The sequence below is a fragment of the Oryx dammah genome, unplaced genomic scaffold (genome assembly GCF_014754425.2).
Source record: "Oryx dammah isolate SB20612 unplaced genomic scaffold, SCBI_Odam_1.1 HiC_scaffold_29, whole genome shotgun sequence".
In the NCBI taxonomy this organism is placed as follows: domain Eukaryota; kingdom Metazoa; phylum Chordata; class Mammalia; order Artiodactyla; family Bovidae; genus Oryx; species Oryx dammah.
This window is the reverse complement of record NW_024070213.1, coordinates 69,992,203-70,014,616: the sequence shown is the minus strand read 5'-3', so window position 1 is coordinate 70,014,616 and position 22,414 is coordinate 69,992,203. Positions and strand designations below refer to the sequence as shown.

At 39.1% G+C, this 22,414-nt stretch overlaps 1 protein-coding gene across 1 annotated transcript in view; it reads right to left on the bottom strand.

Annotated features, from left to right (window-relative positions):
• IRAK3 (interleukin 1 receptor associated kinase 3) overlaps positions 1–22,414 on the bottom strand; it is a 56,543-nt gene that overhangs the window by 20,067 nt on the left and 14,062 nt on the right. The window contains exons 2-8 of the mRNA XM_040233392.1: positions 18,586–18,768; positions 11,839–11,903; positions 11,032–11,086; positions 9,443–9,594; positions 6,181–6,245; positions 1,451–1,565; positions 504–622 (exon numbers count right to left, since the gene is read on the bottom strand). Of these exons, the coding sequence (XP_040089326.1) occupies positions 504–622; positions 1,451–1,565; positions 6,181–6,245; positions 9,443–9,594; positions 11,032–11,086; positions 11,839–11,903; positions 18,586–18,768 (754 nt within the window). The remainder of the gene's footprint in view (positions 1–503; positions 623–1,450; positions 1,566–6,180; positions 6,246–9,442; positions 9,595–11,031; positions 11,087–11,838; positions 11,904–18,585; positions 18,769–22,414) is intronic.

Genomic DNA, 22,414 nt, shown 5'->3' with positions numbered 1-22,414 from the left:
AGTGCTGCTTGGCTTGTCAAGGGGAATATGTACAGCTAGGAGGCAGCGGGCTCAGTGGCAATGCAAGACACTGGAGACTCAAGGACAAAGAACTTAAATTGCCAATCACTACTGTCAATCTTGTGAAGAATCCCTGTATAAGCCACTTAATCTTTTCTTAGACTTCAGTTTGTTTGTTTTTTAAGTGCAATGAATACAGCAGATTGTTTCACAGTTTGCTATGCACAGTAATTAATAAAACACACAAAACTGTCTATCCTATACTGCTCATCAATAATTCCTAAAAATAATATAAGCTCTCCCATTGGCAATACAAATGTAGCTTTTAAAATTCGATAGACATGTTTTCATTAAAAAGCTAAGATTTTAAGTACTTTCATGAGAATTCTTAACATACAGATATATATCAGGGAAACTACAGATAGAAAATAGGGTGAAGTCTGGCTTACCACTGATGATGAAAGGAGCCTTCAGGTGTAACCTAGAGCTCTGGGATAATTTACCTGGATATACTGCCACAGATGACAGAGCACAGTTCTGTGTTGTGCAAGTACTGGATGGCTTTAGATGTTCCTATTAATATACTGATTCGAATGTGCCAAGAGAGTGGAGCTGTGTTACCCTGAAAAGACAACAGTGGTTGGTTTCATTGTATTTTATGAGTAAAAACCATGTTTGTATTCACTACCTAGGTGTATGCCAGAATAAACTCTAATGATTAAGTGGGGAGAGGTGAGTGAATCAATATTTTAGTTAACCATAACCTATTTTTAATTCAAGGTGGGTTTTCCTCTACTACCCATGCTGGTTCTAGGTCCCTTTATAGGCAATGAAGATACCCAATAATTTTAATGTCATATAAATTGAAATATGGCTAATAAGATAACTATGCTTAAAATTTCATTGTATAAGATTTTTAGATTATTTGTGGCACAACAGTGTGGGTAATTGAGAATAATCTGTTTTTATTCTCATCTTAACTGCAGTTTTACAAATTTGGAATCTGTTTTTTAGCTTATCTTTCAAAAACATCATAAGAGAAACCATGGCATTTATTCAACCTCCTTCTTTTTAAGTGATATAGATATCACTTTTATGTCTACCCTTCATATTGAATGGTACATTGCATAAAGTTATGCAAATAAAAATCACCTGAGAAATAATGGTAATTGACATAAACTCATTTGAGACATGGTACCAATGAACAGTAAGGACCCAGCAACTCTTTTGGCCACCATTTTGCACAACACACAACAATTCGGGTATTTATGCAACCTTCTAAAAGTAAGAAATTAATTCATGGAGAAGTCCTCTACTTCCTTGGGAAACCCACTGTTGGTGTCCCCTCACACGAACACATGTTGGCCTCCTGGTTCTCCCGGAAGGTTTCAGCAGCTCCCCCAGGGCTTAGAGGGTCAGAATATCAGGCAGAGTGATGGATATGACTTACTACACACTGTAATCTGTCAAAGAGTGATCCATTTCTCATATATGGATAAACCAGGCAAAACTTCTCACTCTCTGTAAAATATGCAGCCAACTCCAGTATGTTCGGATGACGGAACCTTGAAACAAAAGAGTTTTTAAAGCTATCAAACTGGTTATTCAAATAGGAAATAAGCAGCACTCAGTGGGGGTAGTAAGGTGGGCTGTGGAACAGGCATAAAGCAGAATATAAATGTGGCCAAGGGAGAGGGAATTTCACTGGACACATGACAGTTTTCCTTCCAAACTGGCTTACAGTGTTCTAACAAATGGGCTTCCCAGGCAGTGCTAGCGGTTAAGAACCCATTTGCCGTACAGGAGACATAAGAGACACGGGTTCAGGAAGATCCCCTGGAGGAGGGCATGGCACCCCACTCCAGTACTCTTGCCTGGAGAATCCCGTGGACAGAGGAGCCTGGTGGGCTATGGTCTACTGAGTGCAAAGAGTTGGATACGACTGAAGTGACACCACACACACATGCACACATTCTAACAAATAATAACTAATATCCAAATAGGACAAAAACGTTCAGAAATGAGAGTTCTTACAATGTGGGGTGTTGGGAGCTTTATAATACCGAAAACAATATTAACTTGTTTTTATCAACATGAAACCCAATATAACTTATTTGTTACATAAATAAATATAATGCAACTAAAATGATCCATTTCATTGCTTTTGGTATACATGTGCAAGTAAAATCACCAAAATAGAAGAGTATGGAAGACTGTTTTCACTTATCCATTTACTGAATGCTACTGTGTCAGGGACTAAAGTACTAGGCACCAAGTCACACAATTAAGAGACATCCAATGCCTTCATGAAGTTTGTATTGTTACCGAAGATTCATGTGACTAGTAAAATCTGATGTTGAAAAACACACCACTGATTTTTAAATCACAGAATTCTATGTCCGTATTGTATACATTTTTCAGGTTCCTTTTTAAACTATTTCTTGAGGGCATGTGTCATCATAGTGAAAGCCAATGTAACCCTTGTAACAGCTATGAAATATAAAGCATGTGAAAGTCACACATACTGTGAACTCAGTTCAACAATTATTTACTGAACACCTTTTATGTCTTAGGCAAGCTTTATTGTTGTTGTTTAGTTGCTAAGTTGTGTCTGACTCTTTTGTGGCCCCATGAACTGTAGTCCACCAGGCTTTTCAAGGCATATTTGGGGATATTAAAACAAATAAAGCTATTTTTTACAGAAAAAAAATGGTGCTATATATAAAGTCCTATTATTCATTTCTTCAATTGTAAAGCTTACCTATGAAACATATGTGTATACACACACATCTATATAATACATACATATATATTCTTGGGCTTTCCTGGTGGCTCAGACAGTAAAGAATCTGCCTGCAATGCAGGAGACCTGGGTTCAATTTCTGAGTTGGGAAGATCCCCTGAAGGAGGGCATGGCAACCCACTCCAGTATTCTTGCCTGGAGAATTCCGGGGACAGAGGAGCCTGACAGGCTATACAGAGGGTCACAAACAGTTGAACATGACTGAGCGACTAAGCACACATATATCCCTTCTGAGTCCCTCTGTTCCTACTTCAAGAAAGGGAGTGTGGGTGTATGTATGTGTGTACGTGTGTGTGTATGTATGTACATAAACACATACACAATCCATTAAGTAGTTCCCTTAAATTATAATACATACATATATATTCTTGGGCTTTCCTGGTGGCTCAGACAGTAAAGAATCTGCCTGCAATGCAGGAGACCTGGGTTTGATCCCTGGGTTGGGAAGATCTCCTGGAGAAGGAAATGGCACCCCACTCCAGTACTCTTGCCTGGAGAATCCCACGGATGGAGGAGCCTGGTAGGCTACAGTCCATGGGGTTGCAAAGAGTTGGGCACGACTGAGCGACTTCACTTTAATTTTATAACAAAAAAACCCTCTTTAAACTATAAAACCTAGAATCCATAAAAGAAAATATAGTTTAAATTCAACTACATGAGAACCATCTCCAAATGGCAAAAAACTAGAATAAGCAAAGACAAATGATAATGGGATAAAAATAATTATTTGTATCTTAAAACATAAAAATAAGGCTAATTTTTTCTACTATATGAAATGCTCTGACAAACTATTAAGAAAAATACCCAACAGTCTAGTTAGTGGGAATGTAAATTGACACAGTTTCTATGGAGAACAGTATGGAGATTTTTTTAAAAACTAGGAATAAAACTACCATATGACCCAGCAATCCCACTACTGGGCATATACCCTGAGCAAACTCCAATTCTAAAAGACACATGTACTCCAATATTCATTGCAGCACTATTTACAATAGCCAGGACATGGAAGCAATCTAGATGAATGAATAAAGAAGTTGTGGCACCAAAAAAAGAGAAGAAGTTGTGGTACATATATACAATGGAATATTACTCAGCCATAAAATGGAATGAACTCGAGTCGGTTGCAGTGAGGTGGATGAACCTAGAGCCTGTTATACAGAGTGAAGTCAGTCAGAAAGATAAACACAAATATCATATATTAACACATATATGAAAGGGAAGGATATCTAGAAAAATGGTACTGATGAACCTATGTGTAGGGCAGTAACAGAGATGCAGATATAGAGAACAGACTTGTGGGCACAGTGGGGGAAGCAGAGGATGGGGTAAACTGAGAGAGCAGCATTGAGACATACACGTTACCATATTAAAATAGATAGCCGGCGGGAATTTGCTGTATGACGCAGGGAGCTCGATCTCCCTCTAGTTACAACCTAGAAGGGTCAGATGGGGTGGGAGGTGGGAGGGAAGTTCAAGAGGGAAGGGACATATGTATAGGTATGGCTGATTAATGTTGATGTATGGCAGAAACCAACACAACATTGTAAAGCAATTATCCTCCAATCAAAAACAGATTAAAAAAAATCCAACAGTCTAATAAAAAATGGGCAAAGAACATTAACAGATATTTCATAGAAAAAGAAATAAATCTCTTTATATGTGAAAAGATTCATTCATCATAGAAAAAGAAATTTAAACTACACTGAAAAACCATGTCCACTTAGCAGATCAGAAAAAACTGATAAAAGAATAAATGCTATATTAGCTAGAATATGGGGAACCAGGCACTCTTATATATGACTGGTGTTAAGTGTAAACTAGTATAGTTTCTACTGAAGGACAATTTGGTGGCATGGAACATGACCCTATAAATTTATTTATATGAAGTTTTCTTAGATATACTTCAACACGTATAAAATAACAATATATAAGGTTTTCTCATTGTAGTATTATTTTAAGTAAAAGATTAGGAAAATCTAAAAATCCATTGATGGGAAAATGGTTAATTACATTATAACACAGGCACACAAAAGTATACATGAAAGTCGCTCAATCATGTCTGAGATTTTGCGACCCTATAGTCCGTGGAATTCTCCAGGACAGAATACTGGAGTGGGTAGCCTTCTCCAGGGGATCTTCCCAACCCAGGAATCGAACCTAGGTCTCCCGTATTGCAGGTGGATTCTTTACCAGATGAGCCACAAGGGCAGCCCCAGAATACTGGAGTAGGTAGCCTATCCCTTCTCCAGGGGATCTTCCCCACCCGGGAGTTGAACTGGAGTCTCCAGCATTGCAGGCGGATTTTTTACCAACTGAGCTCTCAGGGAAGCCACAGCACACAATGGAATACTAAAATAAGCAAAGTGAACAATGTGTGCATGCTGCCTCTTGTGTGAGAAGAGGAAAGTAAGAAAACAAAATACATATATGCTTACAAATAAAACATTTCTGGAAAGATATATAGGAAACTGTTAACACTGTTGCCTTTGGGAAAAGTGGCTGGGTGGCTGGATGAGAACATGGAAGAAAATCTCTTCTTGGCTTACCCTTCTTCCCTTTTGGAATTCTGGCGTGTCCGAATTTATTATTTATTCATAAGCAAAAAAATAAAGATTAAATATAAAAACTTTCTTATTACAATTTTGGTTTTAGTTTTTTTGTTGACTAAATGATATATTTAGTTTTTATGCTTAGCCTCTAACATTTTGATTTCTGGTCTCGGGTATAAAAGGAGAAGGATTTAGGATAATACCTCCCTCCCCTGAATTCACATATTGGTTTAGGAAACATCTGAAAAGAACATTTTCTATTTGTAAAGGGTGATGACTGAACTCTATAGGGTTAGGGGCCTTCGATGAAGCAGGCTGCACAGCTGCAGATATGAATACATATGAAAATGAAGTCATTTTAGTTTGTCTCCAAGGACTTTCAGGCTCATGAATGAATTCCCAGAAAATAATATGCACATCAAAAGCACTTGATTTCTTTGTCTAAACTCTCTTCCAGAAGAGGTTTATATTGATGAAACAGTTTCTTGACTGGAATGTCTCTTAAGAAAGAGGGGCAATGGTAAAACATATACAATTCTAATGTTCTAAGAATCATTTTACATTCAGCCATGTTAGTCACACATGATTTAATCCACTTCCTTGTGACAGTTTCTTGTTAAAATAGGCTCAAGTGAATTATGTAAATAGTATATTTTTAAATGTATTCCAAAGAATATACTAAAGCAGATGTCAAAAATTTACCCAGTGTTCTAACCTCCAACCCACATTTATTAAATGCCAACCATGCCAAGCTCTGTGCTGTAGAATCAAAGATGAACAGAGATGAAAACCAGGCACAAGGGGAGAAATTTCAAGCAATGTACTCACAGTAGCAAAACTTCAAGCTCAGACAAAAACCTCTTCCATTGTTTCTTACATTGCATCTTTTCCCCCTAAATACAGAAAAACAAGAAAAAAAAAAATAAGGAAAGGATCTATTTCTGGTACTCTTAACCTAGGGTCTATGAAATCAGATACTTTTTGGTATAAACGCATATGAATGTTTTTCTGGGGAGAAAATCCTTAGCCTGTATCAGCCTTTCAAAAACCCATTAATGCCAAAACAGATTTAGAACCGCTGCTTCTGAATTAGAAGTTTTTCATGAAATGTATCAGATTGCTGCATTTTACATTTAAACCCTTTCACCGTATTTTGTATACACTTACATAAATTCGAAAATATTTTATGTAGTCAAAGGAAATCTCATGACAGAAACTCCCCACTTGATCTCAAAGAGTCCAGGTTGTGATCCTACTTAGAAGTGATTTCAATAATTGGGCATTCATGACTTGGGTCACTTGACTGTTGGTTTAAGTTTACCTTTGTATTAATTTTGAAAAAATAGGTCCACTAAGAAAATGAAAAATTTTACTCCTTACTTCAAAAAAGCTTCAGAAGCTAGCCCAGTGCCTGACATATGGACAAATTAATGAATTCAATAATACTATCTGGAGGACTTCTTCTGTAGCTGGCACTGTCTTTGATGGCTTCCTACATCTTACAGCGTTGCATGTCTCTGAATCTCAAATGCCTAACTTCTCCCATGAAACGGTTAACGTGTGTTCCAGTTACCAGATGTAAATTGCTAGAAAGGGCAGAGTTTTTAGAGTTCTCTGTCCTTAGGAACAAAGGGAGAGAAAGCCAACAGGAATCCTGGAAGCTATTTTCTAAGTTAACCCAAGAACTCAGAAGCAATAAACTTGGCTAACAAATCATTTTCAAGGACCACATTATGGGAATTTATATTTTTAAAAAACCACGGTACTGAGAACCAAGCGGACTGGGTCTCAGGCCCACCTCTAACACTCACTATTTGTGACTTATTGTCCCTGGACCTCCCTGGGGTCCGAGTTTTCTTAGCCTGAAAATGTGAAGGGTCAGTTTTTGTGTTCATGCTACCCTACCAGTCTTGCTGCTCAAAGTGTGTTCTGTGGAGGAGGAACACCAGCCTCTCTGGGAGCTTGTGGGAAATGCTGAATCTCAGGTCACTACATGAACCCACTGAATCAAAATCTGAATCTGTGCTGTAAGATCCTAGGTGATTCGGATGAATCTAACCTAGTACATGGCCCAGCCTCAGGCCCTCCAAGAAAGGTTACTGAAGTTAAGGTCCCAACTGTTACAAAACTACATTTCTTATTTTTTAAAAAAAAGGCTCTGTGACTAAAGCTTCATTAAATTACCTCGTTTTTTTCCTGATGTGTGTATAGGACTTTGTTCAACCTCTAGGTCTTAGGTAACTTTGCTACCTTCTATCTTTTTACTAATAGTGAATTGCAACTAAATTCATAAAGACAGCATATGTGCTTCTTTCAATTCACCTAACAAACATTTATTGAACAAATACTATAGGGCAGGCCCTGTAATAAGGCACTGAGATACAAACATACATAAGAGCTCTCTAAAGAAAACCATCCAGTCCACTGGGAAAGGCAGATAAAGAAGGTGATACTAAGAGATAGTGCTATTTTGCTGTGGCTACAAGGAGGGGCTTGCCCAGTGGCTCAGTGGTAAAGAATCTGCCTGCAATGCATGAGTCGCAGGTTTGATTACTAGGTCAGGAAGATTCCCTGCAGGAGGGCATGGCAACCCACTCCAGCATTCTTGCCTGGAGAACCCCATGGACAGGGAAGCCTGGCAGGCTACAGTACAAAGAGTCAGACATGACGGAAGTGACTTAGTACACACACAGCTGATATACATACAGCTGATTCACTCTATTGTATAGCAGAAACTAACACAACATTGTAAAGCAATTATATTCCTTTTTTTTTAAAAAAAAAAAAACTTCCTGGTGATTCTAACATTAGACTGGAGAATACAGGTTTCAGCCCTATCCACTTCAGTTTACACGTCTGAAATACCCTCTACCAGGTCTTTCCACCTCTAGTCTAATTCCTGCTGTCTTTCCTCCAATTTCCCTGCCAATTTCCAGTTCATCACCCAGCCTGTAATCAAAGTGATATTTCAAAACACAAATCTAGTCCTTTCACTCTCCTACTTAGAAAGCACCTATGGACTTGACCTATCTTTCCAGCAACATCTGCTGCTGCTACATTCACACCAAACTCTCCCACACTAAATTCTGCTCTACCAGTCTGGTATTTGTGAAAAGACATATGCGCCCATGCATGCCCCCATAGGTCTTGGCACCTGCTATATCTTCCATCTTCCCTCCCTGCCTGGCAAAAGTCTCCTTGTCCTTCCAAATCTAGCTGAGAGGTCACTTTCTTTCATCCATTTTTCCATTTGATTACTGCAGACATGTTTCTTGAGTAGTTACTCTGTGCCGGGCACTCTTCCGGGTGCTGGAGGCGCCGGCCTCTCCTCTGGCTATCTTCTACGTGCTCCCATGACCTCTCGGGCAAATCTCTGCTAAGGTACTTATCACTCTACTACTTAATCTTTTCTTCACCTGTTTTCCCCACAAGACTGGGAACTCTTAGAAGATACAACTGTGCTTTATTCATCTCTGCCCAGTACCCAGCCCATAAAAGTTTAGTAAAAGTTTACTGGCTGCTGACCAGCAATGAAGACCAGCTCTTTCAGTGCACACGTGTGAACCTATCTCCTCCTGACTCCCGAGTCAGATCCCCAACCCCCTTTCTGCTTTCCTGGTTGTTCTCAGCTGTGTTCCAACCTCCTGCTCTGACGGTTGCCTTGCTGCTCTTGAAGCCTCCTCTTTCCTGCTCTCCTGGACTGTAACTGAAGACAATTTAGTAGCACCAAATACCAGCCTATGGTTTAACCTGTGAAGCGGCCTGGAGAGGGCAGGAAAAACTGGAGCAGACCGACACAATCTGACCATCTTAACCAAAGTCCCAATGGCCCTACAAGGCTTCTCAGAAAAGTCTTTCTCAGGCCTTACACCTGGGGAGGGGAAGGATTTAACTCCCACATTCCTGCAAGACAGACATTCATTTCTTAGTCATTTCTCCAGTCACCTGAGGTCATATATCTTATTTCCATTTATGAAATTTTATTCTCAAGTACACCTCCTTTCAATGCTGATGAAAAATGACACATTTTAATATGAAATATGAGCAAATAAATGGAATCGATATCCTGAGATAGTAATTCTTTCCATACCTGTTTAAATAATTTAATGGCATATGTTCGGTTTTGGATTTCCACTCTGTATACCTCAAAAATTTCCCCTTCTCCGATTAAAAAGTCTTTGTGGAAATGTTTGGTTCCTTCTATGATGCTGTGAAAGCTGATGGAGGATTTTAGCAATATTCCTTAGGAAGGAAAGTAGGGAGAAGATAAGTTATCTTTCTGCTTTTTAAGAATCAGCCATCATTATAAAGAACCAAGACTTCCCTATTAGAAACAAATCAGAGTCCAGTGAAAAGTCAGCAGAGACGTCCCAGGAGCCAACACCAGAGCCTATCGTGAGCTCTCTGTACTCTCACTTGGGCCTGGCTCCCACCATCCCACAGAGCAAATAGTTTCTTAGATACCCAGACAATAACACTGTGATTCTATCACCTTTCCAAAGAGATCAGACAGACATCTTAGTTGGGGTAATTTTCCTAAGGTTATTTCCTTGTCATTAGATCAACAGATTACTGGTGACCCATGATGAACCCCAAACCAGTAAATATATATATACAGAGAGAGAGAAGTTGAAATCTTAATATGACTAAATAATATTCACTAAGCATGACTGGTAGAAATATTTTTCATGAGCCAAATCCAACTTACTTCCCCAGAGTAAATTGGGAAGATGCTTCAGCTCTTTAAGAAAATCATCTCAAGCAGAGAATGGGAGGAAACATTTCAGAGGTAACCAAATGCAAATTCAAAGGGAAAAGCCTAAATAAATCCTGCAGAGACCAATTCTGGCTATACTTAACACATTTCATGTTTCATTTGGACCTTTTCGCAAAATCTTAAAAGACCATGGATGGTTCAGATGAATCTGCCTGCAATGCAGGAGACTCGGGTTTGATCCCTGGGGAAGCCCCTGGAGAAGGGAATGTCATCTCACTCCCATATTCCTGCCTGGAGAATTCCACTGACAGAGGAGCCTGACAGGCTACTGGACCATGCGGTGGCAAATAGCTGGATACAACTGAGCAACTAACACTTTCACTTTCAAAAAACCATAACCTTATCTAACTTTTAAAATTCTGTTTTGAACCAAAGAAGCATCAGATTTGGTGGCAAAGATTAGGCAAAGCAGCCTTAAACAGCCACTAAAGTTTATCAGGTTGATTCCCAGACAGAAGGAAATTATTCTCTCAGGATAGAATAGGAAAGTTGATGTGGCAAATAATTTCATAGTGACCACCAGTACCACTTTACAATATCCTCTAAAGATTTCTCTACCAGTGCTATGAAAATTTCTAAAACTACACAAAACTCAACATAATTTTTAAATGTCTTCCTATGACACATTAAAATAGCAAATGTCATGAAATTATAAGTGAGACCACAATTATGCTCTTTATTGGACAATGAATTTGTAATATAATAGCAACATATCATCCATCAGAACAATGGATTAGTCAAAATTGAGAATATTTTGATATCTATGAAAAATTCATCCTGAATCTGCATATTAATGGTTACCATGTTTACTGGATATGTCTAAATTTCACTTAAAGGAATTCATGAATTCACTTAAAGGAAAGCATGATTTACAGAAAAGTTTGTTTGTTTGTTTGTTTTACCTTTTTCATTACGTTCAGGAATAAGAACATTATCCACTGTGACATTGGCTGTTTCCTAAGAGAAGAAATACATATGAAAGTAATTCAATTTCATAAGTCTAGAAAGAATAGAACCTCAACAGAAATCCAAAGCTACCCCTGGGACTATACAGTATAAGAAAGTGGCATATAATTTAGAAGAATCTAGTAGAATGGAAAGTTAGTTTATTCTATTCGACAGTATTCACTGCCATATATATTTAAGGCTTCCACACCAATGCAGGCTTCCACACCAAAGCTAAAGAATCAAGTATCAATGTGACAGTCACTTATAGTTCATTTTAAATGACTTCTAGTCCTATGAAACTGATTATCTCTAATTTTCTTTAATGGAAACTAACAATAACATGCAAAACGTCAACTAGAACAGGAAAACTAAAAATTAAGACAAATACATAACTCACAGTATTCTTCAATGTTCTATGACTCATTTCTGACAGATCACTGAGAGGAGAAAGCCCTCAACTCTTCAAACTGTTACCAAAAAATGGCAACCCACTCCAGTACTCTGGCCTGGAGAATCCCATGGACAGAGGAGTCTGGCGGGCTATAGTCCCTGGGGTTGCAAAGAGTCAGACATGACTGGCTGACTAACACACAATCTCCTGAATTCCCAAATAAGTGAAAAAGAATAAGAACGAAAGCTTTCCTGGCTTTAAAAAAGTAGCTGCGAATAACAGCATTTTTCTGCCTCACAACTTCACTCCTTACACGCGATTATAGATGCAACAGGGTTCAAGGGTCATTATCTAGGCACACACATTCTACCTTTTGTAACATGTTTGGAAATTCTTTTCCCTGATGACTCTGCTCTATAGGATTCAAGGCTGCTCCTGAAAGAGAAATAAGGGAAGTTAGGTATAATAACTGTTATGTTCCTAACAAACATTTTTTTTTTCTTTCTTACATTGTGAAAATAAATACCTTGCTAGTAAGGTTCATTTCTAAAGCTCAGTTTCATTCCCATTGAATGGTTACAAATTTCCATATATGAAAGAGCTTTCTAGTGATCAAATATAAAAACATACCTTTGTTCACTTAAAAGGTGAGCACCTATCTTTTTGTTTGTATTTTTTACTTTTTTAACAAAAAACATGTGGCATGCAGGCTCTTAGTTCCCTGACCAAGGATGGAACCCATGCCCCCTTGCAATAGAAGTGTGGAGTCTCAACCACTGGACTGCCAGGGAAGTCCATCAGCACCTATCTTAAACTATTCTTAGACATCATCAAAAATATTAAAGTATGAAGGTGAGAATTGACAAGAAGAAAGCAACCCTGTTATCGGTTTTCTGTACATATATTTAAAACTTTTACAATTATGGGATTATATCCCTCTGGGTTAGTTTACTTGTTATCCTATCTTGCGCCATAAGGTATTAGAAGGGTGTGTGTGTATGTGTGTGTGTGAGAGAGACAGACCAACCACAAATGCCCACACTCTCCCCAGCTGGAGTATTACTTCTGTCTGTTATGGTTCTGCCTGAACTAAGGAAATCTGTGGTGGCTTCCTACAAAAAATTTAAGCTGCAGCATTTTGCGGTTACTTCTGACGTTTTGATTCGGACTTTAGAAAAGTTTTATTTCATTTTCTAGTTTTCCTTAGATTGTATTCTAGTGTTTCTTAGATTATTTTGCTTAGAAGACTAGCAACAAAACACAATAACAAACCTTGAACAAAACTACAAACCTTAGACCAGACAGACTTTTATAGAACATTCCATCTAAAACACAATATACTCATACTTTGCAATTGTACACTAAACATTCTCCAGAACAGATCATGCATTAGGCAGTAAAATGAGCCTTAATAAACTTGGAAGGATGAAATCATACAAAGTATATTCTCTGACCACCTGGAATTAAAGTAGAAATCAATAACAAAAGGAAGTTTTTGAAATTGACAAACACATGAACACTAAACACCAAATTCATAAATAATGAATGAGTCGAAGAAATCACAGGGAAACTAGAAAAAACTTTATGATAAATGAAAACAAAAACACAACATGCCAAGATTCATGGCATGCAGCAAAAGCAGTGCTTAAAGGGAAATTTTTTTGCTGTTAATGCTCTCCTTCAAAAAAAGATATCAAATAAATAGCCTAAACTTTTGGATTGGGGAATAAATAAGAAGAGAAAACTAAACCAAAGGAAGCAAAAAGAAGGAAGAATTAAGATTGGAGTGGAAATAAATGAAACAGAAGAACAGAATAGAAAAACAAAAGAGAAAAATCAATGAAATCAAAGTCGGTTCTTTGAAAATACAAACATAGTTGACAATCCTTTAGTTAGACTGACCAAAAAAGAAAAAAGGAAGACTCAAATTATCATAATTAAGAACAAAAGACGTAACTACTGACTTACAGAAATAAAATGAATTATCAAGGGAATACTGTGAAAAACTGTTTGTCCAAAACTAGATAAATGATATGGACAGATTCCTAGAAAGACACAGACTACCAAACCTAAGTCAAGAAGAAATAAGCAATCTGAATGGATCTGTAACAAGCGAAGAAATTTAACTAATATTTTAACACTTCTCATAAGGAAAAGCCCAGGTCTAAATGGCTTCACAAGTGAACTCTACCAAACATTTAAAGAAGACTTAAGACCAGTTCTTCACTAATTTTTCCAAAATAGAAGAGGAGGAAACAACTCCCAAATCTCTTTAAGGCTAATATTATTCTTATATCAATGCCACATAAAACAGCACAAGAAAACTATAGACCAATAACCCTTATAAATATAGATGCAAAAATGCTCACCAAAATATTAGCAAATTAAATCCAGAAACAAATAAGAAAGATGAGATACTATGACCAAGTGGGATTCATCCCAGGAATCCAAGGCTAGCTTAATATCTGAAAATCAATCAATGTGTAAAATGAACAAACTCACAAAATTCAATAAGCTATCATGATAAAACTCTAGGGAGGAAAAATTTCCTTAATTTGATAAAGGGCATCTGTGAAAAACCTGCAGTGAACATCATACATAATGGTGAAAGAAAATGTTTTTCCCTTAGATCAGGAATAAGAAAGAAGGTCTGGTCTTGCCACTTTTATTCAATGTTATACTAGAGGCTTCCAGCAGGACAATTAGGCAAGAAAAATAAATAACAAACATTCTGAATAAGGTGTTGCTGTATAGAATAACATTTGAAGTGTTCAGGTTGCAAGGGCACTAAAAGCCATTGTCCTATTGTTGCATATAAATAGACAAGACTTCATTGTCGGATAAAATGGAAGATTCAAAATGGTTCTCCTAAGAAGCCAGCAGAAAGCTGCGGATTTCATGTCAAAACTAAAAGACCAGCCTTTGCTGGTGGCTCAGAGGCAGAGTCCGCCTGCCAGTGCAGGGGATACTGGTTCCATCTCTGGTCCAGAAAGATCCCACTAAGCCCGTGCACCACAATCACTGGGCCTACATGCTGCAACTGCTGAAACCCACGTGCCTAGAGTCCATGCTCCACAACAGGAGAAGCCACCGCAGTGAGAAGCCTGTGCACAGCAACTAGAGTAGCTCTCGCTCAACTAGAGAGAAGCCCGCATAGCAACCAAGACCCAGCACAGCCATAAAAAAATAAACAATTATAAAAAGGAAAATTAAAAGACAACCACTGATCATTGAGGTCTACATGCACAATGTGATATGTAAGGACATATGCACGCATGCTAAGTCACTTCAGTCATGTCTGACTCTTTGGGACCCTATGGACTGTAGCCCGCCAGGCTCCTCTGTCCATGGGATTCTCCAGGTAAGAATACTGGAGTGGTTCGTTATGTCCTCCTCCAGGGAATCTTCCTGACCCACGGATTGAACACACATCTCTTGTGTCTCCTGCACTGCAGTGGATTCTTTACCACTGAGCCACAGGGGAAGCCCATGTAAGGATATGCATGCCAGAAATATAATGACAGCAAGTAAAAATTCTAGTTTCTTAAACAACTTGGTTATGCCCTGAGATCTGAGGGCATGTTTCATGGATGTGAAGACACCGCCTAGTGGCAGCCATTTGAATTGCAGGAACAATGCCTGGGAAGAAATACAAGGCCTTTCTCTGTAACACAGTCAAGTCCTCTACATATGAGCCTTCAAGTTGAGAACTTTCAAAGATGCAAACATGTTCCCTCAATTTCAGGTGTTAATTGCAGCTTGCTGTCCATTTCCTATTGCTAACAATCCTTCAGCTCTACCATCTCCTACCTCCTCTCCGTCTTCCAGTCAGTGACTCTTACCTGTTCACTCACTGCCAGGCCCTGTATGGCAGCTACTGTACTAGACTACTGTACCTTTCAAGGTCCTATATTATAAGATTAAACATACTTCAGTTTTTGTGTTTGTTTGCTTTTTATGTTTTATTTGTATGAAAAGTATTATAAACCTATTAAGTACAATACTTTTTAGCTGATAGTGTGAGTTGGGTACCTAGGCCAACTTTATTGGACTTACAAATAAATTGGATTTACAAATGAACTCTGGGAATGGAAGGAACTCTTTGGTATGTAGGGGATTTACTACTCAAAAGAAAATCCAAATCTAGAAAGTGATCTCTGGAGACTGGAATATGAAATGCCAAAAAACCCTCTAACATGAAAATCACTCCCCTAAATGAAAATTTTAAGGAAAAGTAGACAAAAATAGATTATTTGGATAAGTGATAACTGTTCATGGTAACAAGAAAGAAAGACTAACTCTTTATGCACTTTCAGTTAGGAGCTCCAACTCCTGACTCAGTGAGTTGATGTCATAGGAAACATAAGTGTAGCAAATTACACTTAAATGTTTCCAATGTGGGGCTTTCCTGGTGATCCAGTGGTTAAGAATTCACCTTCCAGTGCAGGAAACTTGGATTCAATCCCTGGTCAAGGAACTGAGACCCCATATGCCCATGGGGCAACTAAGCCCACATGTCTAAGCCCACAATTATAATTGCTTAGTTGCAATTATAGAGTCCACATGCCTCAACCAAGACCTGATATGGCCAAAAATATCAGGAGTCATCACCTGGCTGCTTTTAATAAACTATATAATTAATGTTTATAAGATTATAATTCAAAGCATTTACTCAATAAATTCCAACTAAATAATGCTATTTTCCCTAGCAAAGGATTCAGAACAAAACACTCCTTTTCATGTCAAATTTATCTGTCTTCTGGTATTAGGGCAGTATATTGTCTTTCCACCAATCAACTAATCTCACATTTTAATAAACGAAGGGATTTCCCTGGTGGCACAGTGGATGGGAGTCCACTTGCCAACGCAGGGAACACAGGTTTGATCCCTGGTCTGGGGGGATCCCACATGCCTCGGAGACACTGAGCCCATGCTCTAGCGCCCACAAGTCACAACTACTGAGTCCACATGCTGCAACTCCTGACGCTTGTGCACTTGGAGCCTGTGCAAGAGACCGTACAAAAGAACCCACCAAAGTGAGAAGCCCGTGAGCCAAAACCAGAGAGTGGCCCCTGTTCACTGCAACTAGAGAAAGCCCGAATACAGCAACAAAGATCCAGCACAGCCAAAAATAAATAAACAAAAAGAAGGGAGGAATCAAAAAAATACTCAGAAAAAAAAATGAAATTTTGCATGTGCCACAGCCTAGGAGTCAAACCAAAGATGTGGGATTTTTGTCCATGTAACTCCCCAGTGCATAAATGAACAACATAGAGTGTGAAAAGACATTCTGCAGCTAATTCCAGAAAACAGAAGTATAAAATATACTGACGTATAAAATATATCGGTATGAATCTATACTGTGAACAAGTTGCAGGGGTGGTGAAGGTGGCTGGACAAGGCTCAAATAATGAAAAAGCATTACTTTACAGCTCCCAGAGACTCAATGGCATTTTACTAGATCAGTCAGTGCCATAGTGAAGCATCCTGCTGTATAAAACTCAGTGAAGAAATAGTGTGCAATAGACACAAGGTACGGAGAAGGCAATGGCACCCCACTCCAGTGCTCTTGCCTGGGAAATCCCATGGATGGAGGAGTCTGGTGGGCTGCAGTCCATGGGGTCGCTAAGAGTCGGGCACGACTGAGCGACTTTCACTTTCACTTTTCCCTTTCACACATTGGAGAAGGAAATGGCAACCCACTCCAGTGTTCTTGCCTGGAGAATCCCAGGGACGGAGGAGCCTGGTGGGCTGCCGTCTATGGGGTCGCACAGAGTTGGACACGACTGAAGCGACTTAGCAGCAGCAGCAGACACAAGGTATTAGCCAAGTTATACATGTATCACTAATAGGATAATATCATGCTAGAAACCTATGGGAACTGTCTAATACCTAGTTCATGTGAAAACCCTACAAAACAAAAGTCAGTCTGAAGCTACAGTTTTCTGGTACAAATTTCTCAAGATTTCTTCGCATGTGTGTAAAGCTTCTTTAAGTGATGAGATAGTGGCTTGCCTGAACTAAATATATATCAAACAGTATGTGTGCAAATACACAGAACTACAAATATGCCTGGATGAAAGATTCAAAGAATAAGGCTGCTGATCTAAAGGAGTTTCCCACCTAAGAGTCCCATGTCCATAACCTAAGATCCAAGATCACTCAAGATCATTCTTGTCGATGTCAATGAATCCAAAGTGGAATAAACAGAACAAAGGACATTAGGAGATTATTTTATTGACAAAGACTGTACAAGGAAAACTTCACACGTTTTACTTCTCAGGTAACTCTAAATGTAAGGAATGACACAGCGTCAGAAAGAAAAGACAAAGAGAGGGAAGAAGCAGGACATGGTGAAATAGATGTAAACAGGTAAAGCACAGTTAGAAGCGATGGCATAAACTCAACAGTGAAGATAACAGAGAAATTCCAGGGTTATTCTGGAGGTTATCATTTGCACCAAAATACACAGATGGTTGCTGTTGTTTAGCCACTAAGTCATGTCCAACTCTTTCTGTCCCCATGGACTGTAGGCCACCAGGCTCCTCTCCCCATGGGATTCTCCAGGCAAGAATACTAGAGTGGGTGGCCATTTCCTCCTCCAGGGAAGCTTCCCGACCCAGGGATCAAACCCATGTCTCCTGCATTGGCAGGAGAATTCTTTATCGCTGAGCCACGAAGAAAGCCCTAAAATACACAGGGGAAATTCAATTATTTTTAACTTGTTATTATAGGGTAAAATAAATTATAGCATTATTTTCATTCTACTCATATTGTGGTTCTGATCATGTTTATGACTCAGTTTCAGAGCCTTGGAAAGAGAGCTGATTCTTTTAACTAAGTAAGAATGAACATTTTAAGAAGTATAGCTTGTAAATAAATTTTAAAAAAACAACTATAAAGTGTTGGAAAGGAGTTTGTTGTATAAGTTAGGCAATAAGAAAAGAAAGTGTCACAAAAAGATGAAGCTGCAAACTCCCCTTCAGGTAAAAGCCGTAGGTAAGGAATCACTGACATATCAACACGACCAGTCAATGTCTTGGATAAAATACAATATTTACAAGTTACAATTTATATAAAATGAACCAAGAGCCATATCATTTGGATCAATGCTTACCATAATTTGCAATTAAATGGATAGCCCGATGATGCCCCATCTCCTGAAGGATCTGTAAAAGGTCACCGATGGTCTTGTTTTTCTGAGCCCAGGACCAAAGCAATTCTCTTGTTCCACTTTTACCTTGGTCTACATATTTTTCAATGTGACGAACATCCAGCCAGCTGCTTGAAAGCCGCTCCGCTGTGGAAATTGTAATAGGAAGAACCAAAGAATAGTTTATTTTCATTGGAGTCCCTGGTATATTTTATTACCTTTTATTTACATTTTCGTTTTGAACTAATTTTAGCATGTACTCCTTTAACTTCCCCTAATGTTAGGACCTTACATAACCACAGTACAATGATCAGACCCAGCGGTTACTAAGCTGCAAGTGAAAGTGAAAAGTCACTCAATCATGTCCAACTCTTTGTGACCCCATGGACTATACAGTCCATGGAATTCTCCAGGCCAGAATACTGGCGTGGGTAGCCTTTCCCTTCTCCAGAGGATCTTCCCAACCCAGGGATCGAACCCAGGTCTCCCACATTGCAGCAGATTCTTTACCAGCTGAGCCACAAGGGAACCTAAGCTGCAAACCTCATTCTAATTTCACCCATTTTTCTATTGATGTCTTTTTTCTGTTCTAAGATCCTATCCAGTTTCTCACATTTCAATTACTCATTATTTCTCCATAATTTCCATTAATCTGATGTTCCTCAATCTTGCCTTGTTTTTCAGACAGTGAAATACTTGTATCCTTCTCTGTGCATAATATCAAGAGGTTCGTGATACCCATGTCTTATTACTGCTTATATTAATCTTGATCCCCTGGCTAAGGTGATGTCTCAGGTTTCTCCACTATAAAATTATTATTATTTTAAACTAATAACTATGTTGGGGGAGATACTGGAGACTATGGAAATATCTTGCTTCTCAGATTTTGCCTACAAATATTTGCAACTATCAGTGGTTCTTATTAATCATAATCATTACTGCAGGATTTGCTTAATGGTCTTCTTCGATTTCATGCTTTTCCATCTATGTTCATTAACTGGTAATTCTGTAAGAAAGTGTTGTCTCTTCTTCCCCATTTATTTAGGTAATTAATTTATCAGTGTGGACTCATGAATATTTATTTTATTCTACAAGTTAAAATCCAATACTATCATTATTTATTTTGCTGCTAAAATTGCTCCAGCTTTGTCCATTCAGTTTGGCTTCTGCATTCTTCTGACAAGCCCTGTCATTTTGGGAACAGTTCCTTATTTTCTGGCTATACAAGTTGCTCCAGGTTCATTCTGCATTTTTTCTCCTCCAGTCTTTAAGATATTTACTCTTCCTAAGAGTCCCAGTTCCTTTTCTTGGATAATGGTATTTAGAAAGCAATAACTAGATGCTAGAGGTATTCCTTGTTGCTAGGAAAGTTATGACCAACCTAGACAGCATATTAAAAAGGAGAGACATTACTTTGTCAACAAAGGTCCATCTAGTCAGGGCTATGGTTTTTCCAGTGGTCATATATGGGTGTGAGAGTTGGACTCTAAAGAAAGCACCAAAGAATTGATGCTTTTGAACTGTGGTGTTGGAGAAGATGCTTGAGAGTCCCTTGGACTGCAAGGAGATCCAACCAGTCCATCCTAAAGGAGATCAGTCCTGGGTATTCATTGGAAGGACTGATGTTGAAGCTGAAGCTCCAATACTTTGGCCATCTGATGCGAAGAGCTGACTCATTGGAAAAGACCCTGATGCTGGGAAAGATTGAGGGCAGGAGGAGATGAGGATGACAGAGGATGAGATGGTTGGATGGCATCGCCGACTCAATGGACATGGGTTTGGGTGGACTCTGGGAGTTGGTGATGGACAGGGAGGCCTGGTGTGCTGCAGTTCATGGGGTTGCAAAGAGTCGGACACGACTGAGAGACTGAACTGAACTGAACTGAGGTCCTCCAAGCAAACAGAGCTGGGAAACACATACATGTAGGTTCTCTCACCCATACATGTGTATTTTTCTATCGGTACACATATGAAAAGCCACGATTTTCTACTGATTGCTTTGATCCAAGTCAATACCATATGGCACATTTTAGTCCCGTCTCATGTCTAGTTTTCATTCTCACACAGTGAGAAACTGCTCTCATTACCTACAATATATTTGCTTGTTTGTTCCCTTCTGCTATGTACATAAAGTACTTTCAGAATGGCTAACCCAAATCCCCGTGAAGAACAGATTAGCTAACCAAATTACAGCATTTGTGTACACTTGTTTTTGTCCTCAGCTTGAGTATTCTGGGAAGAGCGTGTTTTCAAAGGTTACTTAGGTTAGTTCTTTTCTTTCTCATTTTCTTCAGTGTGGTCACTGATAATATATCACTAGTTTGGTTCATTTGTGGAAACTTTTATGAAATGCTGTTTTAAAGTTTTATTCTAGATTGTCTTGCTGAACATGTTTGAACAATTAAAACTTATTATCTGGGTAGGGTCTGAATAGGGTCAGGGAAATATGTTCTGGTGGATAATAGGATTTTAATCACTCTAAAACAGTCTCATGACTTTTTTAGGGTCCCATATAAATATCTTAAATGAAAGTATATGACTTTTTTAAAAAGTTTTATTGGAGTATAGTTGATTTAGTATGACTTTTTATGACACTGTGAGATAAGAGGATTCTTTGGGTAAAAAATTATACAAACTTTCCACATAAATTCCAAATTTTAAAGTGTATTTTAAGGCAAAGGAGTGGGGAAATCAAGCAAATGACAGGTGGAAAGGTAGTTTTCTCGTCCCTGGGACAATACTCGCAGGTTAGTCCAACCATCTTGAGTACTGAAATGAACAGTGTGTTTTACGGCCAGTGATGGTAATGGCAGCAACCCTTCATACCTTTATCCTCCAGAGAGTCTTAAAACTCCAGGAAGTCAGATACAGGTCTACAGGTCAAAATCCAGCTGCCACCTGAAAGTGCTCCTGGGGAACCCCAACACCTCACCATAACTGGCAGTGGGAATCAGCCCCCTCTCCCTCTGACACATGCAAATTTGGAAGCTGCCCTCCAGTAGTAACAGAGGCAACCTCACTGAAGGACTCAGCCACCAAAGACGTTCTCCCAAGGCTGATGTCCTTTTAAAAGGTGAACAGGCTCTCAGCTATGGGCAGAGCAGTACGCTCGAGGTGGCTATCTTTTTTTTCAGTCTGCTTCAGACTCCGCAGGTTTTAAAAATTTCTTAAGGAACTATGGGGTCGCAAAGAGTTGGACACGACTGAGCGACTGAACTGAACTGACTGAACAGCAGTTACAGTATTTGAATCAAGACATCAGAAAGGTAAATATCTTCTGTGTACTACGGCATCCCTCCCCCATGTTTTCAGTTCGACACGGGTTTGCGGGACTGTTAATTTCCTTCGGTTTTATGTTTCTGCTGAGATTATAAGCAAATCCCGAAAGCTGAAAGAGATCACAATATGATACCACTGTGCTGTGCTAAGTCACTTCAGTTGTGTCTGACTCCTTGGGGCTCCATGGACTGCAGCCCACCAGGCTCTTCTGTCCACGAGATTCTCCAGGCAAGAGTACTGGAGTGGGTTGCCACCCCCTCCTCCAGGGGATCCTCCTGACCCGGCGTCTCTTATGCCTCCTGCACTGGCAGGCGGGTTTGTTGCCACTAGTGCCACGTGGGAAGCCCTAAATGATACCACTGCTATGCCTCTTTCTGAGAAAACAAAGCAGATCTGGTAGATAGCCCTAGTGCCCATCAGTACTTCCAGCTTCAGTCTCATCAGAGGACAAGATTTTCCTGCTCTAGGTTGGTGGTTATGCCTGTGTGTCTCTTCCAGCCAGAAACACTGGAGA